Below are 25,754 nucleotides of genomic sequence, written 5' to 3'. Positions count from 1 at the left end.
TAGAGGTAACATGGTGTCCAATGATGCCATCCTGAATTTTTCCTTTCATAGGTATTTGTTGAGCTTCCGGAGGTCCAATATGGGACGTAGGCCTCCTGTTTTCTTTGGAATGAGGAAATAACGGGAGTAGAATCCTCTGCCCTGCTGAGGTTGGGGAACTGGTTCCACGGCCCTGGCTCTCAGAAGGGTGGATAATTCTTTTTGTAAGAGTGTGGATTGATTTTTCACTGTCCAAGACGAGGTGGGTGGAGTATCGTTTGGTACAGTTAGAAAGTCCAGATGGTACTCTTGAGATGTTATTGAGAGTACCCATTGGTCTGTAGTGATGTGCGACCAATTGTGATGGAAGAAAGTGATCTGATCAAATTTGGGGTCGGATTGGTAGGCAGGCTTCTGTTCTCTGGTGAGTTTTCAAAATCCCAAAGCTAGGCCTGTTTGTGTTGGGGGTTGAGCTCTAGGTGCTCTTGGTTGTTGGGTCTGCGATCTTTGTGCTGGCCTTGATGACCTTCCACGGGCAGCAGGAGGATAGTATGTCCGTGGTCTATAATTTTATTTATTTTATTTTATTTATACGCTTTTCTTTGCCGACATTCGTAAGGCACATCATGCCGGCTTATACTTAACTGAAAAGGAGGAAAGTACAATAAACACAATATCATATCGCAATCAATGTAAAAGGAGAAACTATTTACATGATATGAGGAATTATAATTCAGGTTTGAAAGCAAAACAAAGAGGTAGAAAGGGCAGAAAAGAACTTTGTATATTCAATATATCAATAACCTTTCTTAATGGGGCCTTTTTGAATCCTTCCTTGGAAGTCTACTTGTGGATGGTTGGGATTCAGGTGGAACAGAGGAAAGTTTATTTATTTATTTATTTATTTATTTAATATCTTTTAATATACCGATACTCAAGATAAAATATCTTATCGTACCGGTTTACATCAAACATGGAGTAACCAACGATAGAGGAGCATAAAAGCATAAAGTTACATAAAACAGGGTGATGAACTCAGGACAACTGTAGAATGGATAACAAGCAGAGTAGAAAAGTAACAAGGCGAACGATTTAGTGGGTGAACATCTAACAAACAAACAAACATTTTTTTAAATCACTTAGTAAGTGGTCAAACAAACAGTTTTAAGGGGTAGTGCTGTCTGTGCAGGGCAATGGCTCCAGGGTTGAGGCTAGAGGATGGTAGAAGGGACAAGAGGGGGGTGGAAAGACTAAGGGTGGGAAGTGGGAATAGTGGGTAGGAATCTAGCGGGAAGGTTGCAATATTATTGGTTAGGGTGCAGGAGAGTATTCTGAGCTTAAAATTGTAGATGGAATAGAGTATTTTAGTTGGTGGTATTTTAGTTGGAAGCTATGACATAATATTTAGGTACAATCTATGAAAGGATAATTATGTCCAATCCTAATTTGTGTAGTTTGAGGAATGGTCAATCGGGGAGGGCTTGTTTGAAAAGCCAGGTTTTCAGTTTCTTTCTGAAGGCGACTGGGCATTGTTCCTGGCGAAGCTCTGGTGGTAATGAGTTCCACTGAGAGGGTCCGGCAGTGGACAAGGCACGTTTCTGAATGGCGGGGTGAAGTGAAGCTTTAGTGGGGGGTGCGTGAACAGATCCTTTGTTTGCCATTCTGATTGGTCTAGTAGATGCGAGAAGGTTGAGTGGAATTTTCAGTTGGAGTGTGGATTGAAGGTAGATGGTTTTATGGATAATGGTCAGAGTTTTAAATAATATTCTAAAGTTGATGGGGAGCCAGTGTAAATTTTTGAGTATAGGTGTTATATGGTCTCTTCTCCTTGAATTAGTTAGGATTCTAGCTGCAGCATTTTGGAGCATCTGTAATGGTTTTGTTGTGGAGGCAGGAAGGCCAAGGAGTAAAGCGTTGCAATAATCAATTTTTGAGAACAGTATGGTCTGAAGGACTGATCGGTAATCATGGAGGTGTAGGAGGGGTCTGAGCCGTTTTAAGACATGTAGCTTGTAGAAGCATTCTTTGGTGGTGTTGTTTATGAACTTTTTGAAGTTCATGCGGGTGTCTAGAATAGCTCCGAGATCTCTCACATGGTTTAATGCTGGTGTGAAGGGGTTGTTGACTCGAGGGTTGGAGTCATTGGGAGAGATTACGAGGATCTCCGTTCTTGAAGTGTTGAGGACAAGGTTGAGACTGGAGAGGAGAAGATTGATGGAATGAAGGCAGCTGTACCAGAAATTTAAGGTTTTGGAGAGAGGATCTGTGATGGGGATCAAGATCTGTACGTCGTCTGCATAAATGAAGTGTGTCAGGTTGAGACTTTCAAGAAGCTGGCATAGGGGTAGCAGATAAATATTAAACAATGTAGGGGAGAGAGACGAACCCTGAGGTACTCCGTGAGTGGAAGATACGGGGTGTGATTCATTATTATTTATTCTGACCTTGTAGATCCTATTATTAAGGAAGGCTTTAAACCAATTGAGGGCGGTGCCAGCGATGCTGATGTCCGAAAGTCGGTTGATGAGGATTGTATGGTTGACTGTGTCGAACGCTGCTGAGATGTCGAGTAGAGCCAGTAGAAAGGATTGGCCTTTGTCTAGACCCATAAGGATGTTATCTGTTAGGGAGATTAAGAGGGATTCCGTGTTTAGGCGTTTTCGGAATCCGAACTGGGAAGGGTAGAGAATGTTGTGGAGGTCTAGGTATTTGGAGAGTTGCTGTTGACCACTTTTTCCATTAGTTTGGCTATAAATGGTAAATTAGCAATAGGTCGATAGTTTGCAGGATTCGATGGATCCAGGTTGGGTTTCTTTAGAAGAGGTTTTAGTGAAGCGAGTTTTAAGGAGTCGGGGACCTTTCCTTGGGAGAGGGAGCAATTGATTATATCAGCCAGGTGCTTGGCAATGGTGTTTGGGATGGTAAGAGTTTAGTTGGTACATGGTCTGAGGGATGGGACGAAGGTTTTATTTTCTTGAGTAAGGATTCGATTTCGAGGGATGAAGTTAAGTCAAAGGATTCAAGCAAGGGTGTATTGATTGAAGAGGGTGGGTTGAACACGGAAGGAGGCTGGTTAATTGATGTGGTCAGTGGTGCCAGTAAGTTGTTGATTTTCTTCTCGAAGAATAACGCCAATTCGGTGGATTTAGTTTGGGCTTCATCTTCTGGGATGGTTGGAGGAGTGGGTTTTGTGAGAACAGAGACATAGGAAAATAGTGCCTTTGGGTCAAAGATAAAGTTATGCATTTTCTTGGCGTAAAAGTCTCTCTTGGTGCGTAATATTGAGATCCTGTAGCGATTCAGAGCTGTTTTGTAGGTAGCCTGTGTGGCAGGTGTGGGATCTTTGCGCCAAAGATGTTCCTTGCATTGCAAGTTTTGTTTGAGTTTCTTAAGTTCTGTTGAGAACCAGGGTTTTTTGTTGAGTCGGGCTGGGTTGATTTCTTTAGATGTCATGGGACAAATTTTGTTTGCTACGGTGTTCGTGATGTTGAGCCATGAGGTTGTGGCTGAGTCAGCATCGGAGAGGTCCAGGTTCAATAGATCCGTGGAGAGGTGGGAGCTGAGGTCGTCCATGGAGCATGGTTTTCTGAAGTGGATTGTTGTTTTGGGGGGTATGAGAGTCAATTTTTTTCTTATAGACAGTTCCGTGGAGAGCATCGAATGATCTGACCAGGGAATGGGTGTACAGGAGGGCGGGGCGGTGGGCGAGATGGATTCATTAATGAAAATGAGGTCCAAAGTATGACCAGCTTTGTGCGTGGGTTTATTTATAATTTGCTTAAAACCCATGGCCTTGAAGGAGGCTAGGAGGGCTTCGCAGTTAGGTATTGGTGTGGGGGAGTCAACATGGTGTTGAAATCTCCTAATATGATAGCGGGGTAGTCCGTGTTAATGTATTTGGCTATTATTTCAATGAGAGGAGATGGGTCAGATTCTAGAAGCCCCGGGAGGGCATAGATTAAGCAAATTTGCAGTTGGTCAGATTTGAAGAGGCCAATTTCTAATTTTGAAGCCGATTTAGAGGTTTGGAGAGATAATCTTAATTCTTTTTTTGCTGCTAACAGTAATCTGCCCCCTCTTTTTTTAAGTCTGGGTAATGAGAAAATATCATAAAGTTGTAGCGGCAGTTGGTTTGTTAGAGCAATATCAGTATTTTGCAAGCAGGTTTCGGTGATGGCACAGATATCGGGTTGGGAATCCATCAGGTAGTCGTTGAGAATGTGGGTCTTTTTGCTGAGGGATTGTGCGTTAAGAAGTGTTAGCATGATTAGGGAGAGACCCAGGAACTGAGTTAGAGGAGAAGTCATGATAGGGATCAGAGATCTCTTTGGGCGCTGGTAAGTAGGAGTAGGTAGTCTACTTCTGTTAAGGTAGTGGTGTGTGATGATAGGGATAGGGTAAGTTTTTATCATGGCGTGTTTAGTTTTAAATAGCAGAGATGAGAGTTGCAGGGGAAGTGTAGGTTCCCCTGTATGGGTAGTGAAGAATATGATTGATCAGATACACAATATTAGGAAGGAAAAATACCCAGACGCCTCTGCTGTACTGTGGCCTGTCAGAGGTGAATGAACTCTGAGTGCCTTTCTGAGCATGACTTGCAGAATGTCCCTGAGATAGACCTACTGGCACCAACAAGAGAGGCCTATTCAATGGCAACATTTACTTCATAATACAAGGAAACTTGGTTCGCATGAAACCAGGATGCAAGCTTTTGTCTTACAAATGCCTATCTCAACGGACAGGAGCCAGGTGAATGAAGATGCACCTGAGGGTACAGTTTTAATTAAGTCCTGGCTCCAGAAAACGAATTCATGCTGAGCTTCCTATTCAAGCCATAGACTTGCGATTTGTTTACACAACAAAGAATATCAAGAGAAGAACAGAAGAACAGAGTGCATCAAAGCCGTGTTGATAAAGGAACTTTTATGGTGGAAGGATGGTTTCAGGGAAGACAAGTAAATAGTATGATTTTTACAAATGAATGAAGGGTGTCCTCACAAGCATTTTCTATGCATACTAGGTTATCATGACAACAGCATCATGTGTTTTTTGTAAATGAGTTTTTGGGCAGTCATGTGATTCTAGAAACTTCGTAATGATGTATTTTTGACTATATAGGAGAGCCATTCCTGTTATTCTGGGAGATGCCAGTTATTACAGATAGAGGGCATATCGCATCTCCCAGGAACACTTGGTAAAGCCAAATAAATTTCAATTTGTACTATTGTACTGAGACTGAGTGTTCTTGTTGCTCTGGCCCTGAGTCCAGAAATTATGGACAGTAGTAAAGTGCTTGGAAGAACGGCTGTTGCCCTTAATAGCAGCACAAGGGGCGTATCTAGGTGTGTGCCTGATAGGCGTCTCTGTTGTTAGTTACAGCTCTGGTCTTCCGTCGCCGTCTGGAGCGTGTCGATGGGGGTGGTCATGGTTGTAGCAATGCGGGAATTGGAGGAGCGGTAAATGCCGTTTGACGTGGGGGGGGCTCTTCTCTCGGTCACTGCAGACTCCTTTCTGGCTGGAAGAGACTAGAAGAGTGTAGGAAGAGTCTGGATGAATGCTTGAGCGTCTGGATGATTGCTGGAGCGTCTGGATGAGTGCTGAAGCGTCTGGATGAATGTTGGAGCGTCTGGATGATTGCTGGAGCGTCTGGATGAATGCTGGAGGTGGCTGGGTGGATGCTGGGAGTGACTGTGAGAGATAGGATGCGTGCCGGGTGTCTGTGTAGATTGGGAATAAAATTGTAAGAGAGAGGTAGAAAGCAAAGAGTAGGAACTCTGATCTGAGTCCTGGGGCCCACAAAGGGGCGCACTAAGGGGCAGGCCCCTTAGGTCGCGCTCCTTTGGGCGCGCGACGCCGCCGGGAAAGCTGCGAAATTTAAAAGAGCTCTAGGCGACTTCCTATAGGCCGGGAGAGGTAATGGGGGTGCGGTTTCACTCACCACGCAGTGCCCTCCTCAGATTGTTTCCTTGTTTCTTCTTGTAGCTCCTTTGTTTTAATTTTAAGCTGGGTCCGATTTTTTCTGCCCTGCCCTCTCCGCAGGCTCACACACGGAGTGTGAGTGGACTCCTGCCCTGAATGGGCTGCGCCAATCGCGCGAGCCCCAGCAGAGAGTAGGAGGACGGATCGCAGGGACGGCGGTCACAGTAGGGAAAGGGACGCCGCCAGGAACGCTGCGAAATTTAAAAGAGCTCTAGGCGACTTCCTATAGGCCGGGAGAGGTAATGGGGGCGCGGTTTCACTCACCACGCGGTGCCCTCCTCAGATTATTTCCTTGTATCTCCTTGTAGCTCCTTTGTTTTAATTTTAAGCTGGGTCCGATTTTTTCTGCCCTGCCCTCTCTGCAGGCTCACACACGGAGTGTGAGCGGGCTCCTGCCCTGAATGGGCTGCGCCGACCGCGCGAGCCCCAGCGGAGAGTAGGAGGATGGATCGCAGGGACAGTGGTCGCAGTAGGGAAAGGGACGCCGCTGGGAACGCTGCGAAATTTAAAAGAGCTCTAGGCGACTTCCTATAGGCCGGGAGAGGTAATGGGGGAGCGGTTTCACTCACCACGCAGTGCCCTCCTCAGATTGTTTCCTTGTTTCTCCTTGTAGCTCCTTTGTTTTAATTTTAAGCTGGGTCCGATTTTTTCTGCCCTGCCCTCTCCGCAGGCTCACACACGGAGTGTGAGCGGGCTCCTGCCTTGAATGGTTGACAAAAGTTGACGTAATGTTTCCGAATGTTCCTTCAGTTGAGAGACTGCTTCACGTACCTTATCTCCAAAGAGATTATCTCCTGCACAAGGTAGATCAGCAAGCTTCTCTTGCACCTCTGGTCTCAGGTCGGAGGCCTTGAGCCAGGCCCGTCTGCGAGCACTAATGCCTGTGGCAGACATCCTAGATGAAGTTTCGAAGCTGTCATAAGCTTCTCTATCTTCATGTTTCCCAGATTCCAGGCCCTTATGAATGATGTTGTTAAAGGAATCTTGAAATTGCTGGGGAAGAGATTCCGATAACTCCTGAAGTTGTTTCCACAGATTACACTGATATTGCGTCATATAGAGTTGGTAGGACGCAATTCTGGTCACTAACATGGAACCTTGAAACATTTTCCTGCCGATGGTGTCCAAAAACCTGTGATCTTTTCCAGGAGGATTTGATGAATGAGGTTTAATCCTTTTACACCGCTTTTGAGCTAACTCTACTACTACCGATTGGTGAGGTAGTTGTGTTTTCGGAAAGCCAGGAATATGCTGGACTAGATAGGTAGCATCAGTCCGTTTATTTACAGGTGGTATGGTGCAGGGATGTTCCCATAGCCTGTGTTGCAAGTCCACAAGAACTTCGTGAACTGGTATTGCCAGGACTTCTTTAGGTGGATCCACAAACTGCAATACTTCCAGCGTTTTCTGTCTAGTATCTTCTTCGGATACTAGCTGAAAAGGGATAGTGTCAGCCATCTCTTTAATGAAAGTAGAGAAAGAGAGGTCCTCTGGAGGGGATTTCCTTCTTTCCTCCGGAGGAGAAGGATCTGAGGGGACTTTCTCCGAGAAAGAGTCGGTATCTGGATCATCCCAAGTGTCCGATGAACGTGGATGAGGAGGAGTCGATGGAAGTGGAAAAGATGGCATCGACGGCATCGATAGTTTCACTGGTGGTCTCGATAGAAACAGTGGAGAAAACGATGGTCTTGGATGAGAGATTCCTGATGGACCTGGTATAGGCTCAGGCATCGGTACATCCTTTGTTATCTCTTCTTCCATCGGTTTTGGCGTCGGAGCATCGGGTGGTTGCACCGGAATGGCTCTGATGAGAGTGTCCAACTTTGCTAGTATTGGTGCTAAGAAGGATACATCCGTTGGTATAGGCATCGGTGCCGGTGAGGGTAATGGCCTCAGTGGTTGAACCGGAACCGGTGATGGACTCGGTGACGGTATCGGAATCGACACCGGTGAGGGGGGTGGAACCGATGTCGGCGATGGAACTGGCATCGAGAGTGGAACCGTTGTCGGTGCTGGCATCGAAGGCATGTCCCGAAGCGCGTCTCGAACTGCCTGGCGGATATAACCATCCAATTCCACTCTCATAGCTGGTGAAGTCATAGCAGCTATGGGGGGAGGCAGTGAAGGCGATACCGGTATCTCCACAGGTCCCTGTGGAGGTATGGTTCCCGGCACCAGTATCGGTGGGGATCGCCTAGGAGTCGAAGGCTCGAAGGCCGTAGAGACTCCTCTCTCCAAGGTTTCTTCGGAGTTGGTTCGATAATTATCGAGGGAACTTCGGTTATCGGGTCCAATTCCAGATCCTGAGGCCTCCGATGTCGATATCGGTGCTTCTGTCGATGTTCGACGCCTTTTTCGATTGTAGATGTAGACTTTATCGATGACCGTGAAGGGGTCGGTGAAGGCCGTTCACCTGCTTCATCCGGGCAACGTCTAGTTTTCAGGATGACTTTTCTAATCGCTCCAGCCGGAGACGATTGTGTCGAAGTTGAAGTCGATGGCATCAGTTGAAGATGAAAAAGATGTTCCATCTTTTCCATGCGTGCTCATCTGCCTTTTGGCGTCATCTCTGCGCATCTCGGGCAAGTCGACACATCATGTCTCTCGCCGAGACAGAGTACACACTCGATGTGTGGGTCCGTTATGGACATAGTGCGGGAGCAATTCGGGCACTTTTTAAACCCAGTAGCCATAACAAAGGCCAGACAGCCATCGACGAACTTCCGACTAGGTTTAACGATAATGGAACCGACCGGAAAAAAATAAATCACTCACCAACGATGGAAAGAGGGAGACCCCTATGGCTAATTTTTTCCGAAATTTCTTAAACTATTTTTGTAGTGAATATTCACCACACAGGGCTCCTTATCCGCAAGGCTAACGGCAGCGCAGAAAAAAGAAGACTGAAGGGAGACCCCTGTGGCTCGAGGGATCATGGCATGCTGGGCATGCTCAGTGGGCTCAGGATGCCAGTCAAAAGTTTCTAGAAACTTTGACAGAAAGTTTTCCGTGATAGGGCTTCTTCAGTGACGTCACCCATATGTGAGGACCTGCATCCTGCTTGTCCTGGGATAAAGGTCAAGTCCTCTGGAGGACTTGACCTTTCATCAGGAGGAGAGGGCTGTGAAGGAAGATCATCAGTATCCTGGGACGAATCATCGGACCAAGGATCGTAAGGCTCATCACCAGCTCCCATATGTTCATCAGAAGGGAGTAACGGTGTTATCTCGGAAGGCCCGGGCCTAGGCATTGATGGCCTCAGAGGCGGAATCGAAGGCATCGATGGGGGCATCGAAGGTATCGATGGCATCGAGGGAGGCATCGATAGAATCGGCGACATCGATGGCAGCACTCCCGAGGGCGGAATGGAGATCGGTGTTTCTTCTTCTTCCGATGACAAGGGTATCGGTGAGGAAGGAATCGGGGCCATCGGTTCCCTCGGATCCACTGGTGGAAGGGCACTGATTAATGCATCCATTCTTACCAATAGCGGTGCAAGCGCCTTAGGTATCGGATCGGTGGCCGGATCGGGAACCGGCATCGATAGAGGTTTGAACCCCTGGAGTGCTTTACCGATGGCCTCTTGGATCATCTGATCCAATTCCTCATGGAAACCTGGGGCATGGATACCCAGTTCTGGAGTAGGAGGCAGCACTGGCATAGCTGGAGGGTCCACCGGTGAAGGTGGAATTGCGGATCCCGGCACCTGTCCAGGTGGGGAACGCCTCGGTGACCCAGAGACAAAAGAGGATGGGGCCTTTTCTTTTTGGGACTTCTTTGTCGGTGGCTCAGACGACGTCGATGCCAAGGGCTTGCCTGTATCGTGGCCTGAGCTTTCCGATGGCGGTGTCTATGTTTTTCTTGATGTTCTCCTCGGTCTTTTTCCTGAGGAGGAACAGAGGGGGTCGACACCCGCGGAGTTGTCAAAGCCGGTTGGGCAGCAGTGGTTTCCCGGTGCTGGCGCGAAGTTGACAGTACTGGTTCGGACGACGTCGAAGCTATCGATGGAGTCAGGGTTTTTGATGGAAAGAAGTTCTATCTTCCCCAGCCTAGCCTTGCGATCCTTTGGTGTCATTTGGGCACATTTGGTGCAAGTAAGGACATCATGGTCGGACCCCAAACACATTGTTCGAGTGCAGTTGGGGCACCGACGGAACCCGATGCCATGGCCTCGACAAAAATTTAGTCGCGGTGCGGTCGATGGCCGGTAGGCTGCGAGGGAAAATCTCACGGGAATCGACCACAAGCCGGTAAAAAACTTACCATTCGACCGCGGAGCAAAGGTATCAATAAGGGGACCCCTGTGGGGTATAATTATTTTATATTTTTTTAAAAAGTTCTGTGAGGAAAAATTGCTGTCAGGAATCTCTGTTAGGAATTGCTGTCAGGAATCCTTAACCCGCGTGGCTACTGCTGCACGGAAAAAAAGAAGACTGAAGGGGGACCCCTGCTGGATGCAGGGTTGGTGCTATGCTGGGCATGCCCAATAGGTGCCAGTGAAGTTCTAGAAACTTTGACAAAAGTGTTTCGTGATTGGGCTCCATCCTGATAATGTCACCCATATGTGAGGACTACCATCCTGCTTGTCCTGTGAGAAGCTCCAAATCAAAGAATCGAGGCTCCGGTTCAGCGATAAACATGCCAGGAACAGAGCCTTAGGGGCTTTCTCACTAAAGGGGTTTTTGACACAAGAAGGGTCGAAAGACATTTCTCTTCTGAGGAAGCAGAGGACTCCTGACACTACCCTCCCAGTGTCTATTCCCCTTAGGGTCTGATCAGAAATGCAGTCCTAGGACAGTCCTGTGGCTGTGGCGCACAACCTGTTGTTCTCGCCACAAGGGAAATACACACACAGACATACAAGGGAAATACCCAAACAGCAGAGGGCAACTGGAAAAAAGAGCCATCTGCTATAGAAACATGATGACCAGTACTCATACAGTGGTCTCCACTTACTAGACTAGGTCGCTACATGCTGTCAAAAGGCAAATCACAGAGTGTGTGATGACGCCTTCCCCATCGGTGCTCCCCAGTACTTTGCAGTGCAGGACTGATGAGGAGGTCGAGACCATGATGTGAAGATGGCAGAACCGTGGCTTGGCTGAGAACTGCACAGACAGGGAGAATGCTGCCTGCCATCGCTCGAGGTGCTCAAAGTAGATGTCTGGCCGTACCCAATCACATGCTGCGCTCCACTGTCACAGTAACTCACAGTGGAGTGAACAGGAACAGCATGATGACAGTGTCCCCAGTACCACTTGTGCACTGGGTATGGCATGGCGGTGGGTGACGTTCTATAGTGTCACCCTCTCCAGTACCTGATAATGGTCCAAGAGGCTGGACACAGCCTTTGAAACTATGTCGGGAATGGCTCACCTTTGTTTCCCTCATGGAACGACAGCAGCAAAGTCTTTGGTGACCAACGGTGCCCATGGAGCCCTGCAGCCATGTCCTGCAGCATCCGACTACAGCCACTGGTGCCCACAGTAGGGCCCATAGTGCTATCACACTCACTAACAAAGGGTCACATCAAGGGACTGAATGAAGTGGCACCCAGGAATCAATGGCGCTTGACCGCATCAAGATCAGTTTGATGGTACATAGCGCCATCCCCAGTGCCACAGGCACCCACGGACATCGACCACCCAGCAGCACTGATAGAGCCCCTGGTGCCCGAAGGCATCGATGGAGCGGAGGTATCAAGGATGCAAAGGTCACCTGCAGGCAGTGGCTCTGCAGTCCCAACATAGCTCTTTGATGCCCAAAGGAACCGATGACTGCCAGTGCTATCGATTGTTCCCCTTGGCTCACGTATTCGTTCGACTGTGTTGATGCTGCGAGTACGATGGTGTCTTTCACAAGTGGCTATGGCTGACGATAGCCTTGCTAGTGCATGAATCCAGGCAGGGCCTCCGATGCCCCCTGATCCCCAATGGCTCAAAGCCCCTGAGATCATTGGCATCCATGGTGCCCAATAGCCATAGCCCGTGATGGGACAGCAAGGTGCTCCTCAGTGTTCCATCGGGACATCTCCAAGGAGCCTTGATGGTACCGAACCATTGCGCCTGGATGTCTCAGCATACTAGGGTGCCTTAAGTAGATGGAAACCTCAGCACTCGATCCGTCCAAGGCCGAAATCTCTGTCACCCGAGGACTTCAGTAGCACTCGAGGGCTCCAAGAGCCTCGGTGGATGATGCCTTGAGGACGACTAGTGCTCTCAATGCCAATCCCAGCGCTTCATTGGTGATACTTGATATAGTCGACAGTGGCAACAAAAGGCATCAGTGGCGATTGGTATTGGGGCAGCTCTGCATCACAATGGCACTGAGGCTATGCCTTGTGATGGCATTGAGGACACTCATCATGTCGGCCTCGACTGTGGCTGTGGCATCAAGGCCACGCACCTTGATAGCATTGAGGGCTGCCGCAGCATCAAGGATACATATCTCAACAGCATCAAGGGTGTCCACGTATGCACCTCGATGAAATCGAGGGCGTTGGTGGTACTGATGACTCCGCGGGCATCGAAGGCACCACGGCATTGCAGGATCAATAGCACTGAGGGCACTGCGGCATCCGGGGCACCAAGGCCTCAAGGGCGTCGACATCGAGGTTGACCCTGACGGCATCGAGGGGAACCAAGACGCTTGATGGCAGACCTGGTTTCCATGCTAGAGGTTGGTGCCGCTACTTCGCCACATTGAGGCCCAAGGAGTCGATGATTCTGGTGCATCGAGATTCCACGTCCACCGATGCCTATGGCACAGAAGGCCCTTACAGTATCGATGGTGGTCACACACCTCAATAACATCAAGAGCGTCCCAGCACCTCTTTGGTGTCAAGGGTGACCATGGTGTTCAATAGCAATCCTGGTCCCTGAAGTGGTCCTGACATTGATGCGTCAGATCGACGGTACGCTGGTCACAGATGTGCATGGGCAACCGTTACTGGGCATGGCACTTAATGTGCGGCACCAAGCTGCTTGCCCAGGCTCCTGCCTACCCTCTCTCTCAGGGAGACTGAACTGCCATCACCGGCAAGCAGGAGGGGAGGCTATGTAATCCAGTACTCCTTTGAGTGTGGGGAGGATGAGCTCTCCCCCTGACAGGAAAGGTATGGTCCTCGATCTCTTCACTATCTGACCTCCATCGATGCCGATCGATCGGTGAAACGACATGGAACTCCTGCCTGGATAGAACTCAGGCACATCCCCAGGCTCAGCGACCTAAACGGATCGCCTATGGACTACACTCAGTCTGTCCTGCCATGGACAAAAGGTACAAAAACAGATAGAGAAAGGAGAGGACAAAGATACTAAATTGCAGGTGCAGTATTTTTTTTTTTTTTTGAAAAAGGGAAGAAATAGATTGCCAGACTGCACAGTGATTAAGGCCCACCATGAGGCTGGCAGATAGAGGAAAGAATTAAAAAGGGAAAAGGAATAAAACTACCAAAAGGTAAAGGAAAGAAAGCAGACTTGCTTACTTGTAACAGGTGTTCTCCCAGAACAGCAGGATGTTAGTCCTCACACATGGGTGACATCATCAGGATGGAGCCCTATCACGGAACACTTTTGTCAAAGTTTCTAGAACTTTGACTGGCACCTACTTGGCATGCCCAGCATAGCACCAACCCTGCATCCAGCAGGGGTCCCCCTTCAGTCTCGTCTTATAGTAAAAAGTACATGCGAAAATAAAATAAGAAAACATAAACGAACCCAACACCGCGGGGTGGAGGGCAGGTTTCATGAATTCTAACATCCTGCTGTCCTGTGAGAAGACCTGTTACAGGTAAGCAACTTTGCTTTCTCACAGGAGAAGCAGGATGGTAGTCCTCACAAATGGGTGAGTACCGAGCTGAGGATGCCCGAGCAATGCACCAAATGTACCCAAAGACATGCAACAGGCACAACAACTGGGGTGGATTTTGGGTATGAAGGCAGCCTGAGTTTCACAGTGAGTCGCAGGAAGGAAGTTGGGTTATTAAACTGGAAACAAATATGTAGGACAGACTGGCCAAAGATGGAATCCTGCCTGCCAGCCTTGTTGAGACAATAATGAGCTGCAAAGGTGTGGAGAGAGCTCCATGTGGCAGCTCTACAGATGTCAGCAAGAGGTACAGAATGGAGGTGTGCTACTGCCATGGCTCTTACTGAATGCGCTTTCAGGCGTTCCTGTAGCGGAAGACCTGCTTGTTGGTAGCAGAAGGTAATACAGTCCGCCAGCCAGGTGGAAAGGGTCTGCTTGCCCACTGGAATTCCCAGTTTGGTCTTATCAAAGGAAATAAAAAGTTGAGTGGATTTCTTATGGGCTGTAGTGCGGTCCAAATAAAAAGCGAGAGCATGTTTACAGTCCAAGGAATGCAGGGCCCGCTCACCTGGGTGTGAGTGAGGTTTTGGAAAACATGTGGGTAGTATTATGGTTTGATTTAAATGGAAATCGGAAACTACCTTTGGCAAAAATTTAGGGTGAGTGCAGAGTACCACAAGACCGTGGAGAAATTTTGTATAAGGTCGGTATGTTACTAGCACCTGTAGCTCACTGACTCTGCGAGCCGATGTCAAAGCAAGTAGAAAGAGCACTTTCCAAGTGAGATGATGTAGCTCGCAGGAGTGCAGGGGCTCGAACGGAGGTCGAATGAGCCTTGCTAGTACAACATTGAGGTCCCATGCCGGAACCGGAGGACGCAGTGGAGGCTTCAGTTGTAGCAAGCCTCTCATAAAGCGCCCTACAAGGGTTAGAGCTGAGAACGAGGCATCTCCTATACCTTTGTGGTAAGCGACTATGGTGCTGACATGCACTCGGATGGAGGAGGTTTGTAGGCCAGACTCTGAGAGGTACCAGAGGTAGTCCAGGAACCTTGTTGTGGGGCAGGAAAAGGGATCTATTTCCTTTGTCATGCACCACAAGGAAATTCTTTTCCATTTGGAACAATAAGATTTTCTAACAGAAGGCTTTTGTGAAGCTACGAGGACCTGGGACACATTGTCAGAAAGGTGAAGGGATTGTAGTATTAACCTTTCAGCATCCATGCTGTCAGAGACAGGGAGTGGAGATTCAGATGATGCAACAGCCCATTGTTCTACGATATTAGAGTTGGATCTGTGCCCAGGCGAATTGGTTGCTGGACCGAGAGGTCGCGTAGGATGGGAAACGAAACCTGCCGTGGCCAGTAAGGGGCTATGGAGATCACTGTGCCCTGGTCTTGTCGCAACTTCATGAGAGTCTTGCTGATGAGTGGAAGTGGAGGGTAGGCATATAGAAGATCCGTTGTCCATGAGTGGGCGAAGACATCCCTTGGTAGTGTCCTGCGGCTGCGGTGTAGAGAGTAGAAATTGTCTACTTTGCGGTTGTGAATTGACCCAAAGAGGTCTATGTGCGGGCGGCCCCACTGGAGGAAAATTTGGTTTGCTAAAGGGGGATCTAGGGACCATTTGTGGGGATGAAAGGTCCAGCTGAAATTATCTGCCATCACATTGTCCACGCCTGCCAGGTAGGTGGCTCTCAGTAGCATGGAATGGGAGAGAGCCCAGGCCTAGATCTGCGCCGCCTCCTGGCATAGCAGGTAAGAGCCTGTGCCCCTTTGCTTGTTGAGGTACCACATCACTACCTGGTTGTCTGTTTGTATTAGGATTATCTTGTTGGACAGGCAATCCTGAAAAGTGAATAGGGCATACCGAGTAGCCCGGAGCTCCAGAAAATTTATCTGATGCTTTGCTTCCGCTGTGGTCCAGGTTCCCTGAGTTTGTAGGTTGTTGACATGGGCTCCCCAACCCAGATTGGAGGCATCTGTGGTTAATGTAATTTGAGGATATGGGGGTTGAAAGGGTAGTCCTTTCTGAAGATTGGACTCCTGTATCCACCAAGCTAGTGAGAGTTGAAGTTGGTTGGTGACGTGGACAATGTGGGATAGATCTTTATGTGATTGGGACCATTGGGACTTTAAAGTCCACTGTGTTACTCTTATGGCTGGTCGAGCCATTGGTGTAATGTGAACCGTGGATGCCATGTGACCTAGCAAGGTTAATAGCTGACGAGCTGTGGTGGCTCGGCGAGTCTGTACTGCTTTGGCCAAGGTTGACAATGTGCATGCTCGGTCCTTTGGGAGGAACGCTTTGGCTTGAATGGTTTTAGATCTGCTCCAATGAACAAGAGGGTGTGTGATAGAGTCAGATGTGACTTGTGATAGTTTATGAGAAACCCCAAGGATTGTAGCAGGCTGATAGTAAAATGGAGGGATTGAAGCACTACCTCCTTGGATGAACCTCTGAGTAGCCAATCGTCTAGATACAGATAGACGTGGATACTGCGTTGTCGTAGGTAAGCTGCTACTACTGCCAGGCATTTGGTAAATACTTGAGGTGCTGATGCCAGGCCGAACGGCCGCATCCGGTACTGGAAATGCCTTTGACCTACTAGGAATCTGAGATATTTTCGGTGGAGGGGATATGGCTATGTGGGCATAAGCCTCCTGAAGATCTGGAGAGCAGAGCCAATCTCCCTTTTGCAGGAGAGGGAGCATGGTGCCCAAGGTGACCATCCTGAACTTTTCCTTGCGGAGGTGTTTGTTTAGGGTGCGGAGGTCCAGAATAGGACGTATGCCGCCTGACTTTTTTGGAATTAGAAAATATCGAGAGTAGAACCCTTTTCCTCGCTGCAGCCGGGGAACTGGTTCCACAGCATTGGACTGGAGGAGGATGGAGAGTTCTGCCTCGTGAAGTGGAGTATGGTCGGTTAGACTCTACGACAGACATGGTGGAGAGTCTGGTGGTAGCATAAGGAAGTTTAGATGGTAACCGTGGGCAACCACAGAAAGGACCCATTGGTCCGTCGTGATTGTGTGCCATATGTTGGCAAAGTGGCACAGGCGGCCTCCCACAGGAAATTTTGTTGGAGGTGAGGATCGACTGCTGCTCTCTAGAAGGGAGTCAAAACCCCGATGCAGGACCAGTATGGGGAGCTGGTTGAGCTTTGAAGGCCTGTGCTGGCGAGGCTGACCTCTCTGAGAAAGTTTGGTTGGACGAGCCTGGGATGGAGGAGGGTAATACCTACGGGTTTTATAGGTTATTCTGGGTTCACGTCTAAACGGCCTTTTGGTGGTGGACGAGAAGTCAGAGGGAACAGTAATTATTTGACGCAATGTCTCATGATGGTCTTTGAGTTGCGCAACTGCTTCTTGAATTTTCTCTCCAAACAAATTGTCCCCTGTACATGGAAGGTCTGCCAACCTGTCCTGGACTTCTTGACGTAAGTCTGAAGATGTCAGCCATGCCCAGCGTCTGGCACTGATACCTGCTGCTGACACTCTGGAGGCAGTCTTGAAGATATCATAGGCTGCTCTGACCTCGTGTTTTCCAGCATCAAGGCCTTTCTGGAGGATGGTATTCAATCCCTCTTGAAACTCCTTGGGGAGGGATTCGGAGAAATCCTGAACTTGCTTCCAGAGGTTTCTAGAGTATTATGTCATGTATATCTGGTAGGCTGCTATATGTGCCATCAACATAGAAACCTGGAACACTCTGCGGCTGAAGGCGTCCAAGGATTTCTGCTCTTTTCCAGGAGGGGCAGAAGAATGAGGACAGGACCTCTTAGCCTTTTTGTGAGCGGATTCGACCACAGTGGTGAGGGAGCTGACTCTTCTTAAATCCTGGAGCTGATTGAACAAGGTAGGTAGCATCAGTTTTCCTGTTCACTGGTGGAACTGTACCTGGGTGTTCCCAGGTATGGTGTAACAGGTCAAGCAAAACTTCATGGACTAGAATTGCCATTACTTCCTTGGGGACATCCATGAATTGCAGAACTTCTAGCATTCTATGCCTGGCATCCTCTTCAGTTTGCAGCTTAAAAGGGATGGTCTCAAACATTTCATTTATAAAGCTGGCAAACGATAGGTCCTCTGGAGGTGAAGGCTCTGATAGGATATCTTCAGAATCCGGAGAATCAGAGGAATCATCACCCCAGGGATTGTATCTTCCACCCTGCGGACCTTCCGATGGAGGCAAAATCCCTAATCCAGCCAGATCAGGAGGTGGCACTGATGGAATCGGTGGAGGCACCGAAATAGGTGGAGGCGGCCCCGAGGCCGGTGGAGGCACCGATGGTACCGGTGTTTTTGATGGTCTTCGGGGTGGAAATATACCCGATGGTCCCAGAATTGAGTCCGGCATTGAAGGATTGCGCTCTTCAGCGACCGACGACAAAGGAATCGGGGTCAATGCTGGTGGAGGAATCTATGGTCTCGGAGGCATCGCCGGTCCGGAAGGTGCGGGCACCGATCGAAATGCACCGATAAGGATGTCTAGCCTTTTGAGTAGTGGAGCCAACATCGTAGGCACCGGGTCTGGCCTTGGCATGGGAGTCGGTGCCGATGGCGATTGAAATCCTCGAAGCGCTTGGAGGACTGCCTCTTGGACCATCTGGTCCAATTCCTCCCGGAAGGCTGGTGTTGGTAACACAGCTGCCGGGATTGAAGGCTCCATGGGTGTTTCGAGTAGTGGAGCCAACATTGTAGGCACCGGGTCAGGCCTTGGCATGGGAGTCAGTGCCGGTGGCTATTGAAATCCTCGAAGCGCTTGGAGGACTGCCTCTTGGACCATCTGGTCCAATTCCTCCCGGAAGGCTGGTGTTGGTAGCACAGCTGCTGGGGTTGGAGGCTCCATGGGTGTTGCCGGAGGGTCCACAGGAATTTGTGGAGTCTCGGCTCCCGGCACCATTGCAGGTGGGGAACGCCTTGGTGTCCTGGGTCCAGAGGAGGATGGGGGCTCCTGTCCCCGGGACTTCTTGGTCGGTGGTTCCAACGATGTCAATGCCTGCTCCAGAAGAAGAATCTCATCGGTGTCAATGACGGTGCTTTTCTCGGTGCTTGGCCCAGTCTTTCTCTGGCGCTGAGGATGATGATATGGAGGCCGATCCCTGGCGCCTGTTGCTGAGATGTCGATGGAGATGGAGTCGATGACGAAGACGGCTTCCGACTCAGTGCATTCTTGGCCGGTGTAGACTGGGATGAGCACTTAGATTTGAAAAGGTGTTCCATTTTTTTCTAAGTGGGCCCAGAAGCCTTTTGGTGTCATTTGAGTGCAATTGGTGCACAGCTGAATGTCATGGGAAGGCCCCAAGCATAAGACGCAGACGTCATGAGGGTCCATAATGGACATAGTCCTCGGATACTCGGGCCACTTCCGAAAACCAGTCGCCATTTTTTTAAAAATAAACGCGGCGCACGGTCAATGGACGTTGGACACGTCAGAAACCAACCGCAAAGAACGAGGTAAAATCTTACCGGCATTAGGGGAGGACAACGGTCGATGGGGGACCCCGAGATGGGGAAAAAGTTTTTAAATTTTTTAAGAAAGTTCCATGAGGAAAACAGTTGTGAGAAATTTTCACAGAGCTCCTGAGAACCGCGAGGCAACTGCTGCATGGAAAAAAAGAGACCGAAGGGGGACCCATGCTGGATGCAGGGTTAGTGGCATGCTGGGCATGCTCAGTGTGCCAGTCAACGTTCTAGAAACGTTGACAAAAGTGTTCCGTGATAGGGTTCCACCCTGATGATGTCACCCATATGTGAGGATTACCATCCTGCTTGTCCTGGGAGAAAACTGCTGCAGCTCTAGAAAAATCACTTGCAAAGACTGAGGTACAGAGCAAAGCTGAATGCTGTGAGACACATGGTTTCCGCGGCCACACAACTCCTCGGAAAAAAAGAGACTGAGGGACTCTGCCTAGGGGCTGGGTGATGACTACAGCTGCACATGCTCGTTAGAGCATGCTTGAAAGTTCTACATTTTTTTAGATCAAAGTTCTGTGCCGGGCTCCATCTGATGATGTCACCCATGTGTGAGGACTACCATCCTGCTTGTCCTTGGAGAAAAACTTTTAGTTGCCTAAGAATGGTTGATAGGCGATTTATAAATTCTGCAAATGAATAAATAAATAAATAAATTAATAAGATTTATGTGCATACTTTTTAAAATCTATGCACCCTCTGCTTTAGCTCTGCTCCCTAGATCATCTCCATTCATGTAAAAGTACACGCATAACCAGGTTATGCGTGTACTTTTACATATACTCAGCCCCTGGCCATGTAATGCATGCAAATTGCTTTGAAAATTACCCCCTTAGGGATCAGTTTTACATCTGATTTATATGCAGGGAAAAGACAAGAACCAACATATGGACAAAGATCATGCTTTTCAGAATAATACCCACCTTTAGAGTTTTCCCAATATATAAACGAATCGATTAAAGACAGTCCTTGCTTATAATAAAATGTTGTTAACTCTAGCCAGTCCGCTTCCAGGGTACTAATAGTTGTTCCTTTTCTTGTAACTTTCATGGATAGATGACCCTCAAGGTAGGACCAACAGATTGAATCATCTTCATATGCATTGAAGACAGCATATAATTTATTGCCTAGAGAAAATGGCATGAAATATCTGAGTTCATTACAATGTCCAAACATTAACATCATCAAGGCTTAGTAAATGGACATAAAAAAAGAATTCTCTACAGGTCACCACATTCTGGATTTCCAAAAAATTAAGCCCATAGTTGACCTATTAGTGTTCCTTTATTCCCTCCCTCTCTGCTTGATTAATGTTTTCTGACTTCTCACTTTCAGGATCTCTTAAGCAGTGGTAACCAGCATTAACTTGTATGGGTGGTACTAGACAGCTGGTATATTTAGAGGTCCATATTCAAAGATATCCAGCTAACTTGGCTTGGATATTTAGCAATGCAGCCATGCTGCTGAATATACCCAGATAACTTTTTAGTTAGCCAGATAAGTTTATCCGGCTAACTTTAGACCTACTCTATAATAGGCTGAAATGTAAATATTGTGCTGTTCAATTTCTCCCCTTCCATCTCAAGTTTATTTTCCTTGTTTTTTGTAACTTTTTTTTTTTTTTTTTTCCTTGTTTTTTGTAACTTTCCCTCTCCCTTTTTCTGATTCACTGTATTTAAAGTTCAAGGTTCTTATTGAAAATATTGTTTTTTACGTTACGTTATGCTTTACACTCCTTGTTATTTGTAAACCGGGTTGATGTGATGCCTATCATGAAACTCGGTATAACAAAAACAATAAATAAATAAATAAATAACAGGTCTAACTGATCCGGTTAGCTTAGCTCATAAGTTGCTCCTCCCCTTTATGTATGCCCCATCCTGCCCATCACTTAGTCAGATAACTAAGATGAATGCAGCTGTATATTCAGACACTGCCACTTAACTGGATAAATTGGAACTTATCTAGCTAAGTGGTGCTGAGTATCAGGCCCTTGAGTGCTAGCTACCTTGTTGATAATACAGTTCACCAGAAGCACATTATAATACAGCCTTCTAATTAATATCAAGAACAGGAGCAGTACTCGAGATAGCAGCATAAGTGAAGGTGGTAGTGAAAAAAAGGAGGGAAGTTGAAAAAGCTACATCAGAAGAGCAGCACTATAGAGCTTAAGGGCCAAGTGTATAAGTGATGGCACTGGGGAATAGGAACAACAACTACAGGAACCATTGTGTTTCAGGAAAACCTTTGAACAGCAAGAGGAGATACATGCAACCAGGGCCAGCCTTAGTGAAAATAGCACCCTTGCAAGAGCCTGGAAAATAATGTTCCTCCCACCCAAGTAAAATTGCTCTGTAATTTTCAATTTCACACCTGTCTCTGTTTCAAACTGTGTAGGGCCCCATAGTCCCATGAGACATGGGAGGATGAGGCACTATTTTTCCTAAAGCTGGACCCAGTGTTAGTCACCATCCACTCAGCAACCAATAGCCACAAGATCAGTAGTAAGAAAGACATACCATGGGGCTACTGCATAGTGGGTCATGCTGGAGTGGAGAGTGCCCAGCGTTTAGTTCTCAACATCGACTTCCACAACTCTCTGCTTCTGGAATAAGGATGGCACGTTCCAATTGATGTTACTCCTATACTCTGGGTTTGTTTCAAAGTTTGTTTAAATAGCCAACATCCAGAATGTTCAGGGTGAACCTCTAAAAATCAACCCACTAATCAGGATCACTTATTTGTTTGGAGAAATCTTAAACTTTATACTTCAACAGCACACATTGCTGTGGGGAAACACTGTCATGGTCTCTCTAATTTTTTGTATATTTTTTTTTAGCACTTGAATAAAGTCATGATGCTTATCTGGTTCCAGTATAAACGAATCTCATTGGTCAGACCTGCAAGTGGTTTGGGTTTAGGATGAACCTACAACAGCCATTTCCCTACTTGGTGCCACTTTAGCTGTCATGTGGTTTGAACTGCATGGGGCCCCATAATCTCGCAGAACAGGTGTCAGATGTTCCGCATGCAGGTTAGTGGGAACATTGTTCAGCACCCTTGTGCAGTCCCACATCCCAGAAGCCAGCCCTATATGTAGTCTGCTGAGGTTAAACCCCCCATACAATGAGAAATGCTAATTTGTCTAATGGTTAATGTTGGCCCAATGTTATCATCAGTGGCCCCAGGCTCCTGCGTAATAAGCAAAATTGCTTACCTTGTAATAGGTGTTATCCCAGGACAGCAGGATGTAGTCCTCACATATGGGTAACATCGGTAATGGAGCCCTATGTACAGAAAACTTCTTTAAAAGTTTCTATGAAACTTTTGACTGGCACCGGAGTGCCTACTGAGCATGCCCAGCATGCTATGGTATTCCCTGCCACAGGGGTCTCTCTTCAGTCTTGTTTTGTAGCAATAAGCATTAGCCAAAAATAAAATAATAAAACGTATCGGACCCAACTCTGTGGGGTGGCGGGTGGGTTTCGTGAGGACTACATCCTGCTGTCCTGGGATAACACCTATTACAAGGTAAGCAATTTTGCTTTATCCCAGGACAAGCAGGATGCTAGTCCTCACATATGGGTGAGTAGCAAGCTAGAGGCTGAGTCATTTTGTGCTGAAGTAACCGTAAGGTATTGTTATTGAAATGAATCAGCCGAAATCACAGCAGGTTGGATGTAGAAGGAGTTGGGATTACACTGGAAACAAGTTCTTTAAGACGGATTGTCCATAGGCTGAATCTTGTCTTCCTTCTTTGTCTAAGCAGTAGTGAGCTGCAAAGGTATGAAGAGAACTCCATGTTGCTGCTTTGCAAATGTCCAGAATAGGTACAGAGCATAGGTGTGCTGTTGAAGTAGACATCGCTCTTATTGAGTGTGCTTTTACTCGCCCTTGAAGAGTAAGGCCTGCTTTCTCATAACAGAACTGTATGCAATCTGCTAGCCAGTTTGACAGAGTATGCTTACCCACTGCTTTACCTGGCTTGTTTGGATCATAGGAAACAAACAGCTGACTGGATTTTCTTTGGGCTGTAGTGCGGTTTAAATAGAAGGACAACGCACGCTTACAGTCCAAAGTGTGTAAGGCTCTTTCTCCTTGATGAGAGTGAGGCCTAGGAAAGAATGTAGGTAAAACTATTGATTGGTTCAAGTGAAATTCCGTGACAACCTTAGGAAGGAATTTTGGATGTGTCCGGAGGACTACCCTGTCATGGAGGAACTTTGTAAAAGGCTTATATGTGACTAGTGCTTGTAGTTCACTGACCCTTCTGGCAGATGTAATGGCTATGAGAAATACCGTTTTCCATGTAAGGTATTTAAGGTCACAAGTATTTATGGGTTCAAAAGGAGAACACATAAGTCTAGTGAGTACTACGTTCAGATCCCATTGTATACTTGGGGAATGAACTGGAGGTTTAATGTGAGTTAGGCCTCTCATGAATTTACTGACGAGAGGCTGTGTGGAGATAGATGCATCCCCCAGCTTGTTATGGTAAGCTGAGATTGCACTTAAGTGTACCCTTACAGATGATGTCTTAAGACCAGAGTCTGAGAGGTGGTAAAGGTAATCTAGTAGCGAGGTAGTGGGGCAAGTGAAAGGATCTAAATCTTTCTGAGTGCACCACAGAGTAAACCGTTTCCATTTGTAGGAATAATTCTTTCTAGTGGAAGGTTTACGTGCAGCTATAAGTACTTGAGATATAGCGGATGGAAGGTTGAGTGGCTGTAAGATCAAGCTTTCAACATCCATGCTGTCAGGGACAGGGATTGAAGGTTGGGATGGCGCAACTGACCCTGTTCCTGAGTTATGAGATTGGGAGCTACTCCCAGGCGAATTGGATCCCTGACTGAGAGATCTAGCAGTGTGGGGAACCATACTTGTCGAGGCCAATATGGGGCTATGAGTATCATAGTTCCCTTGTCCTGTTGTAGTTTCACTAATGTTTTGGTTATGAGTGGTATCGGTGGATACGCGTATAACAGGCCTGAATTCCAATGGCGAGCAAACGCGTCCTTTGGTAGGCTGTTTTGTTGCCAGAGGAGAGAGCAGTAATTGTTCACTTTGTAGTTGAGTTGAGATGCAAAGAGATCTATCGTCGGTTGACCCCAGCATTGGAAAATCTTGGATGCTATTGCTGGATCCAAGGACCATTCATGCGGTTGGAACTGACGACTGAGGCGATCCGCTACTGTGTTGTGGATGCCTGCTAGGTAGGTGGCCCGTAGAAAAATTGAGTGTGTGAGGGCCCAGTCCCAAATCTGTGCTGCTTCTTGACAAAGGAGATAAGAACCTGTCCCTCCTTGTTTGTTGATGTACCACATGGCTACTGTGTTGTCCGTTTGGATCAGAACAGTCTTGTGTGATAGGCAGTCCTTGAACGCATGTAGCGCATAGCGTATAGCTCGAAGCTCCAGGAAGTTTATTTGAAAAGAGGCTTCGAGCTGAGTCCACTTGCCCTGTGTCTTTAGATGACCAATGTGTGCTCCCCATCCTAAGGTGGATGCATCTGTAGTCAAAGTCACTTGTGGAACTGGCTGCTGGAAAGGTAGGCCTTTGAGCAGGTTGTCCATTGATGTCCACCAGAGGAGTGCAGATCTGAGTTCTGGTGTGATATGAATGGGAGTAGACATTGGTTGAGTGGCTTGTATCCACTGTGCTTTGAGTGTCCATTGCAGTAGGCGCATGGTCAATCTGGCCATGGGAGTGACATGAACTGTGGAAGCCATATGCCCTAGAAGAATGAGGCATTGGTGAGCGGTTACTTGGAATGATTTGCGAAGATTGTGAGTCAACAGGACAAGTGTTTGCGCACGGTGTCTTGGAAGAAAAGCCGTTGCTAGTGTAGTGTTTAGTTCTGCACCTATGAACTGTATCAGATGAGTTGGTGACAGATGGGATTTCTGGTAGTTGATGAGGAATCCCAAGGAGTGAAGCACTTGGATGGTGAGCTTGAGAGAAGTGAGAGCTCCTTCTTTTGATTGACTTTTGATGAGCCAATCGTCCAGATAAGGGAACACGTGCACTCTGTGCTTGTGGAGGTGTGTCACTGCTGCAGCCATGCACTTTGTGAATACTCGTGGTGCTGATGCAAGGCCGAATGGCAGCACTCTGTATTGAAAATGCTGATTTAGTATCCGAAAGCGCAGGTACTGGCGATGAGGAGGATAGATGGGGATGTGAGCGTATGCATCTTGAAGATCCAGAGAGCAGAGCCAATCTCCCCTTTGAAGAAGAGGCAGAATGGTGCCTAGGGATACCATTCTGAACTTTTCCTTTCTCAGGAATTTGTTGAGATTTCTGAGGTCTAGAATGGGTCGAAGACCTCCTGTTTTCTTTGGAATGAGGAAATACCTGGAGTAGAATCCTCTGCCCTTTTGAGGCCCAGGGACTGGTTCTATAGCCCTGGCTCTCAGAAGGGTGGATAATTCTGTTTGAAGAATTATGGAATGTTGATTTATTGTGTAAGAGTAACGTGGTGGATTTTCTTTGGGGATAGTTAAGAAATCCG

The 25,754-nt window shown here is 47.5% G+C and overlaps 1 protein-coding gene across 2 annotated transcripts in view; it reads right to left on the bottom strand.

Annotated features, from left to right (window-relative positions):
- Nucleotides 1-25,754, bottom strand: part of RFTN2 (raftlin family member 2) — a 527,077-nt gene that overhangs the window by 358,627 nt on the left and 142,696 nt on the right. For both annotated transcript variants that reach the window (XM_029606043.1, XM_029606044.1), the window contains one exon: nt 20,167-20,370. In XM_029606043.1, the coding sequence (XP_029461903.1) occupies nt 20,167-20,370 (204 nt within the window). The remainder of the gene's footprint in view (nt 1-20,166; nt 20,371-25,754) is intronic.

This window comes from Rhinatrema bivittatum, chromosome 6 (assembly GCF_901001135.1).
Source record: "Rhinatrema bivittatum chromosome 6, aRhiBiv1.1, whole genome shotgun sequence".
Taxonomy (NCBI): Eukaryota; Metazoa; Chordata; class Amphibia; order Gymnophiona; family Rhinatrematidae; genus Rhinatrema; species Rhinatrema bivittatum.
Note: the sequence above shows the minus strand (reverse complement) of the source record. Positions and strands in the feature narration are given on the sequence as shown.